The sequence below is a fragment of the Manis javanica genome, chromosome 6 (assembly GCF_040802235.1).
Source record: "Manis javanica isolate MJ-LG chromosome 6, MJ_LKY, whole genome shotgun sequence".
Taxonomy (NCBI): Eukaryota; Metazoa; Chordata; class Mammalia; order Pholidota; family Manidae; genus Manis; species Manis javanica.
In genome coordinates, this window is record NC_133161.1 from 17,914,836 (window position 1) to 17,922,974 (window position 8,139).

Sequence of the window (8,139 nt, forward strand, 5' to 3'; positions counted from 1 at the left end):
TATTAATATCTAGAATGTAAATGGAAGAAATAATAAACTTTTCCACACAGAACCTACAAGCCAAAAAGGAATAATCAGTCCAAGTCAACCCTCTCTCTGGTTTGTTAACCACATACTGAAGACAGATTAACAATGCTACTAATGAACCCTGTAGCTGAAGAGCATGCGTTAATTAGAATAATAAAGTAAACTGGCGATTCATTTGTGAATTCCTTTGGGGTGGAAGCTGGTGGAAACCATACAAACATCTCAAAGTTGTAAAAACACTGCTACAGTTTTGCAAAAATCACTGCTAACAGTAGTAAAATCAGCAAAAGATAAAAAAGTAGTAATTTTCTATGGCCCACTTTGAGTAAAACTAATGTGTGACCAGGCCATGTAGAGGGAGGCAGAAGAGGAAAGTTGAAATGGGAAATGAAGGTGGTAAAAAGGGCCAAAATGTCAAAAGTGAATAAAAGGACATTTCAGAAGAAGGGAACCCAGGTGAGGGAAGAATTTAAGTGGTTAAAGGCAGAATCAGAGTAACAGAAAACACTGCAAGTTACAGAGCGGAGAAAATAAGAAACAGGACACTTGAAGAAAGGAGTCTGTAAATGAGAACAGGCATAACAAACAGAAACATATTTGGTCTCAAGGAGGAAAGGTGACTAGGAAAAGGGGCAAAGATGCAAAGAGGAGAGGCCAGAAGAATATGAGACAAGGGGATAATGGAATCATTCTATTTCTCTGTATTACATTTACTTCTGAAAAGAATCTGAAGCAATTTATATTATGAAAGAAGAGGCAAGAGGAAAGAAAAAAACGATTGAAATTTAGAAAAATATTGATTCTGAGTTTCCCAGCAGCCACAACAAAAAGGGAAACCCAGCAGTTTATTGAGAGGGGGCAAATCAATTGATGGTTTTGAAAGAAAGAAAACAACATATTAAAAACCAAGAGAAGGGTGTGATGTGAAGTGGAAAGGGACAACACAACAACAACAAAAAATGGGCAACGGGCTAAGAAAGGAACAGGATGACAGCAATAAGTGTTAAGAAAGAACTGTGATTGGGTGGTGTTTCGAAGAGGTATTTTAGAAAATTTGTATTAATGTGAATGGCCAAGCCTCCACCAGGCAATACAGATGGGAACGCTGCAAACATCTTTCACATGCTAAGGTACTGCCAAGGTAAGCGAGCTGCGTGAACATTCTAAAGCTCCTTTCTGTGTGTGTGTGTGTGTGTGTGTGTGTGTGTGTGTCTGTGTGTATGTCGCTGGTATAATGCAACATACACCCCTAGCAATCGCTTACCGTACTATTTCAGAACAGTACATTTCCCCCCCAGAGGATGAAGGGACTAGAGTGGGGAGCAGTGTGGGGAGTCCTGCATAATCGTGGGGAAATGTGCAAGGGATGTCGAGGACGAGCTCTGCCTATTCACAATACTTTCAAGGTGTAATTTTGAGAAAGTTGAAGCTATAACTCATATACAAATAGATACTTCGTAACGATGCTGTGTAACTTGACTCGTAAGAAACCAAATGAGCTAACGAAAAATAGGAGAGACTCGGAAATATTTCAGGCAAATAATGAAGAAACGGCTTAACCCAAGTCGGAAGAGAAGAGGGGGCGCCTCGGGGCGGTCAGGGGGAGACGCCCCCAGAGGAGAGGGAGGGGTCAGTGGGCTCAGCCGCGGGGCGGCGGGGGGCGCACACCTCCAAGTTCGGCATCTCGGACTCTGAGGACTCCTCGGATTCCGCCTCGCCCTCGCCCTCGCCCTCCTCCTGTGCGCCGGCGTCCGCCTGCGGAGAGCGGCGAATGAGCTCCTGCAGCAGACAGGAGGAGGCTTCGCGGAAGTCACCCTTCGGTCTCTGCCCCACGGGAAATGAGGACAAGCATGACTGACGCTCTTTTTCTGAGGGCGACTGTATCGACTGAGCTGCATGGAGTGAACCGCCCAAGCCTCCTGGGAGGGAGGAAGACATCGGCCTCAGGGGACCCCTCCCGGAGGTCGCCATCTTGTTTACCGGGGTTGCCTAGGAGACGGACGCCCAGGGCGGAGCCGCAAGGGATTCTGGGCTGTAGTCTTCGCCCCTGCGCGCTCCCCGGCTTTCTAACACAGCCGCTAGTGCGCCACTTTCCCTTTCTTTTTTTCTGCAGTGCCCCCCGCCACGATTTTTTCCTCTTTAGTTCGTTCAGTCGCTGGCTTTGTTTCTCTTCTTTTTCATTTTCACCTCTTTTCTCCGCATTTTTTTTTTTTTTGGTCTCCAACTCTTGTTTTCTCCCCAATTTGAGGCTCCTCTTAGAGATTTTTCATCCTTTCCTGCTTCATTCATAAACGTTCTTTTTGCAGCACTGTACTTTGGAAATGTTAGGTGTCCCTAATGCTCGCTCTCGGAAAGCTAGTAACACTGAAATTCTACCCTAAGTACAGCTCAGTCTTAGGAGATGAGGGTGTGTGTAAATGAAATAGAAGGCATGGCTTCCGTCCTTGTGATAGTAAAGAGAAGTAAGGAGAAGCTACCAGACAACGACTGAGAGCTGATCTGCAATTGATTTACATCCCGCCCACCCCTCCACCGAAATGATAAGCTATGTCCTTGGGGAGAAAAACTAGCAGTGGGCTAATAATCCAAACAGAGAGGAAAAAATGTCAAATTGACATTGAATCTGAAACCCTCTGAAAAGCTATTAGCATCCCATAAATAATTGCATTAGTCAAGTGACCTGCATTGTTAATTATTTTTATCTTGTTGCATAGGTTCTCTTCACAGTTCTAAAAAATACTCTTGCATGATTACAAAGCATGATGGTATGCTAGTGTGATTTTATGTGACACAAATCCACAGCCTTGAGCTCTACAAAGTAGACATTCTATAGAAAAGCAGAATGGAGATTACAGTAACTACTATTGCCATAGTGATGACAATAGAGGTCCTTGCAGGGAAGTCGCCCTCATCCTCCTGGCCTTATAGGGTCTTTTCTCCATGCTCCGGTGATAGCAGTTGCAGATACAAAATGATCCTGTCAATGGCTGCCAGGGGAGGAGAAAAACATCCTTATGGACACCATCACACTGACTATTATCATTCTCAGTGCTTGAGGGACCGCTAAAACTGACATAAAGCTTTCAGAATTACCTTCCTTCATTATCTTGCTAGTCATAAATGGAAAGGCCACAGTGAAAATATCTCTTTTTGCTAGGCTCATCTTGCTGCTTGCTTATTTCTTTTTCCAGTGGGTAGCCACTCCTCCAAGGGGATTTTCCCCCATCCTCACCCCCATAGGAAGTGGCTCTAGCTAACTGACAGAGGGAAGAAGGAGGCAGAAAGCATAAAACTGGAAACCCAGTGTGTTTTTGTTTTTGTTTTTTAATTAACTTGATCAGATCTAGCAAGCAAGCTTTGCTGATGTCTATCAAGTAAAGTGTCTTAAGGCAGTGTTAGGACCAATCAAAGAATAATTTTCAAAAAGTTAAAAAACATGATTTTCATATAAAAATAGAATGAAACATGTGAAAGATTTTATTCAGCTCATTAATTAATGATAGAACCAGTAAAATGGTTAACAGGGTATTATTCAGAGTCAACAAACAAATTCTGAAATAAGTTCACTAAGCTGAAACTGGGTGACACCCTGTAGGACATTAAACTGTAGCCTTTGGAGTTAATGTTTCTAAATGTTTTGTTCCATTTCACATTCACATCTACCCTCTGTCTATCCCCATTTAATAGATGAGGTAACTGAGAAGTTACCTTAATTATTCCAGGGATGTTAATTAACTGACCCAAAGTCAAATGGTGGTGTTGAAATCCAAACCTAGAATGACCAGCACTGTCTATCTTCAATTACTAATTCTGCAGGTGGAAAATGTGAGTCAAGATAAAGGTACACAGGAGGTCTCAGAAGAAAAAACATTTATCAGGTAATATTCTTAAGTATAAATAAAAGAATTCACTCAGAGAATGACCCTTTCATATAGAATCCCAGCATGTCAGAACTAGAAAGATCTTAAAAGCTCATCCTATTCCAACTCTCTCTATAAAAGAAGAAATTGATGGCCCTGCAAGGATAGCGACTTGCCCAAAAGCACCTGATTTATTAGTGCTAAACAAGAATGAGAGTTTAGACCTCTAGTGCTCAGTCCTGGCTCTTGCTAGTTCACCAAAATCCTCTCTAGGCCAAGACTGCATGAATAGAATCCTTACTTTGGGATTCTGGGCATGAAAGTAGAAAACTTTGTCTTTATAAAAGTTATTTTATCAGGTAGAGAAAAAAGAATTAGGCAGAGAGAAGAGGTGAGGGGAGGGAATATTTTGTCTAAACTCTTCTCATTAGCATAAAACATCAATACTCACTTCCATTCATTCACTGCTTCCTGTAAACCAGGCCTGTGCTAAGTGCTGTACACATATCTCAGTTAATCATTCCAGTGGCTCTCTTCAAATATTAACTCATTCTATCCCTACAAGGACCCAACAAGGTAGAGATTAATATTATTATCCCCATATTATAGATGAGGAAAGATAGGCACAGAGAGATTATGGAACCCACCCAACCCACTTTGTCACACAGTGGGCAAAATTCGGACTCAAATGGAGAGAGTCTGGTTTCCCAGTCCACATCTTTAATCAAAACACAGTACTTCCATTCAACCACTTGAGTAAAACCTTATGGGAGGATGTTATACACTGAATGTTTGTGTTTCTCCCGCCCCATATTCAATTTATGTTGAAAATCTAATCCCCAATGTGATGATATGAGGAGGTGGGTCCTCTGTGGGCTACCAGGTGACTAGGGTGGAATCCTCATGAATGGGATCAGAAGAGGCCAGAGAGCTAGCCCCTTCTTTCTGCCTTGTGAGGATACAAGAAGGCAGAAGTCTGCAACCTGAAGGAGGTCCTCATAGAACTTGAACCTGGCCCCCAGATCTGGGACTTCCAGCCTCTAGGACTTTAAGTAAATTCCTATTGTCTATAAACTATCTAACCCATGGTACTCTGTTATAGCAGCACAAACTACGACAGGGGAGAACTTTAAATGTGAGGTAATTCAATATACTAACATCATACCTTTTATGTTTTGTTATCCTTTCCTATGAGGAAGGGATGATGCTTCATAAGGATGTTTACTATCTAATAACAGCCTAGTGTATCTATAGACATTAAGCAAATAATTATACAAATAATCATTTATTTCCAATTGCCACCTTAACCAAGGGCTAAGGAAGGAAAATATAGGTACCATGAGAACATCATCTGTGGCCTTGACCCAGTATGGTGTTGAAACGTTCTTCAAAATGTCAGACAGACACTTTGAGCCTCATGATGATTATCAAAAAAGTTGAGAAAGAAGGTACAACAAATGAGGAACTTCTTTTGTTACTTTTACAGAAATAAGTGGTACTCAGATTATGATGTCATAAACTGTCTCCCAGGGCCTGATAAAATTCAGGTAGGACTTGAATGAGCCAAATAATATCTGTTCTAAGCAGCTATCAAAGGTATTTTGGGGGGTGCCCCACTGAAAGATACCCTGGATCCAATACAGGTGATGAGATCAAAGATAAAAATTGCAGTCTAGGAAGAGATAATCTTAAAAGGTTATAGACAAAGGCAGAAAAGTCAAGTCAATGATGAACTGTCTGCAAAAGAATTGCAGGCATCGAGTCACGAATAAAATCTGAACAGAGGACTAGGTAAGGATTACTGAGAATTTCTAGCTCACAGACAGAAAGGTGGATTTCATCAGGGCAGTCACAACAACTTAAGATCAAAATGATTAAAACGTTAAAATGATACCAGAAGGGACTGTATTAAATCTTTTGGAAGAAGATATGAAGACTTGAGGATGTCATGCTAGGACATTCAGAAGAAGATTGGAAAAGACCAGAAGGAATTCAGGAAGAAATCATCACAGGAGGGGGGTAGAAAGGAAAGAGAGTTTGAGAGACATGAGATTTAATAACCAAAGCATCCCAATGGCACCGATTAATAAGAACAGAAGGAAGAGCAAACAGCAGACAGGTGAATTAGCTGTGCAAGAAATCCAACCATAAGCCAAGTGCTTCCAGAAATGCAATATACTTCATCTAGTTCAACACAAGTTTGGAACTGTGGTGCTTTGTGGAAAAAAGCAAATCATGCAGGCTCTGATGTAAAGCACAAGAAACACCCAGGTCACCATTATCACCAACTAATAACACCCAATATGACCATTTGATTACATAACCCATCTAAGTGGGGGTGTCTGTTTCAAGTGCTGGGGATTCAAAAAAAAAGTTAAGTCTTGGTCTCTTTATTCAAGAGATTTGAATTATGATAGGGCAGCAGGACCCAGATTTTAAAAATGAATTAAAAGTAGACAAGAGAAGATAAGTCCCATCTGACTGACAAGGAGTTAGTGTTACAGGCTTTGAGGGAGGGACTGAGTTGGAGACAGGTGCAGAGCACCCCTTCCCTTACGAGTGTTGGTGGACAGGGCTCACTCCTGGAGGCAGGTAAAGCAGTGCCCGAGGCCAGTCCGTGGGAGTTGTCAGTTGAGATAAATCTGTGTCCCAAGGCAGGAATGCTGTGCCCCATGCAGGAGGTAAGAGTTGAGCTAGGTCTTCCAGGAGGAAAGAGGTGGCCACACGGGAGGAGGAAGTGGGCAGTCCCAGAATGGAGAGTGGTACAAAGTGAGGTAAGGAGGCTGGCCTGGATGTGCTTCAGGAAGAGTCTCTGAGAAGTAATTGATGTAGAAATAACACCTGCTCACAGGAAGTTGGGAAGAAGGGGGATGGTGTTGCCTTCCCAGAGAAAAGGGGCATAAAGGAGGAAGTGGATGAAATTGCTTCATGTGGCAAAATATCTTAGTACCATCGAGGGGATGAGACTTAGGAAAAGGTGGGGAAAGATGGGCCTGGTGAGAGATTCTAACAGCCCTGAGGAAAAGGCAGGACCCTAAGCACATCTTGGTTTCATACAAAGTCCATTACATGAAGATGTTTTCCCAGAAGATTAACAGGATGCTCTGTCAGCCTCTGATATAGTGTATATCTTAAGCTCTGTACACAGTTAACATCTCCACCTTATGGCCAGACTTCCTTAGTTCCCTTTCTCCAGTGAAAGTCCCTCCCTTACTTGCACAAAGCACCTTGAGCACAGTAGGTGCTCTACAAACCTGTATTGATGGCTCAGAAGCTTAGCTTTCTAGTAATTACATGGATGCAGCTGCTACTTCATTCCTCCTGAAAGAAATGGCATCTGTGCTGGTAAGTGTTTAGAATTAAATTAGCAGGACACCTGTCTCAGAAAACAGTAACTACACTCTGAAGCTGCCAAAGAATTAAAAAAGAAACAAATCAACCTTCCAAGGGTCTAACAGGACTTTTTCGGTGGAATCTAATCAAAGCCAGTACTAAGGCCTACCTCCCAATGATACAGAGGGAGTTGAATGAGACGAGCATAAAATTGGCTGATACACTGTGTTCTTTTGCAAATATGGCCACCAATTCTTCTTATCCTGTACCCCTTGCAATGCCACCTTTGCCCCTTTGATCAAGAGGTGGACTCTAAATATCAAAACCAGGCAAAGACATCACACAAAAAAATAAAGTTATGGACCAATATCCCTGAAGAGCATAGATGAAAAAATACTCAACAAAATATTAGCAAACCAAATTAAAAAATACATCAAAAAGATCATCCATCATGATCAAGTAGCATTTATTCCAGGGATGCAAGGATGGTACGATATTTGAAAATCCATCAACATCATCCACCACATCAACAAAAAGAAGGACAAAAACCACATGACATATCCATAGATGCTGAAAAAGCATTTGACAAAATTCAACATCCATTCATGATAAAAACTCTCAACAAAATGGGTATAGAGGGCTAGTACCTCAACATAATAAAGGCCATATATGACAAACCCACAGCCAACATCATACTTAACAGGGAGAAGCTGAAAGCTTTTCAACTAAGATTGGGAATGAGACAAGGATGCCCACTCTCCCCGCTTTTATTCAACATAGTACTGGAGGTCCTAGCCACAGCAATCAGACAACACAAAGAAATAAAAAGCATCCAGATCTGCAAGGAAGAAGTCAAACGGTTCCTGTTTGCAGATGACATGATATAGTACATAAAAAACCATAAAGAATCTACTCCAAA

At 41.8% G+C, this 8,139-nt stretch overlaps 1 protein-coding gene across 3 annotated transcripts in view; it reads right to left on the reverse strand.

Annotated features, from left to right (window-relative positions):
• The window catches only part of LRGUK (leucine rich repeats and guanylate kinase domain containing), a 137,438-nt gene extending 135,439 nt beyond the window's left edge, over window positions 1–1,999 (reverse strand). For all 3 annotated transcript variants that reach the window (XM_073238443.1, XM_073238444.1, XM_073238445.1), the window contains exon 1: window positions 1,696–1,999. In XM_073238443.1, coding sequence (XP_073094544.1) covers window positions 1,696–1,998 — 303 coding nt within the window. In that variant the 5' untranslated portion in view covers window position 1,999. The remainder of the gene's footprint in view (window positions 1–1,695) is intronic.
• Between the last annotated feature and the right edge of the window lie 6,140 nt (window positions 2,000–8,139).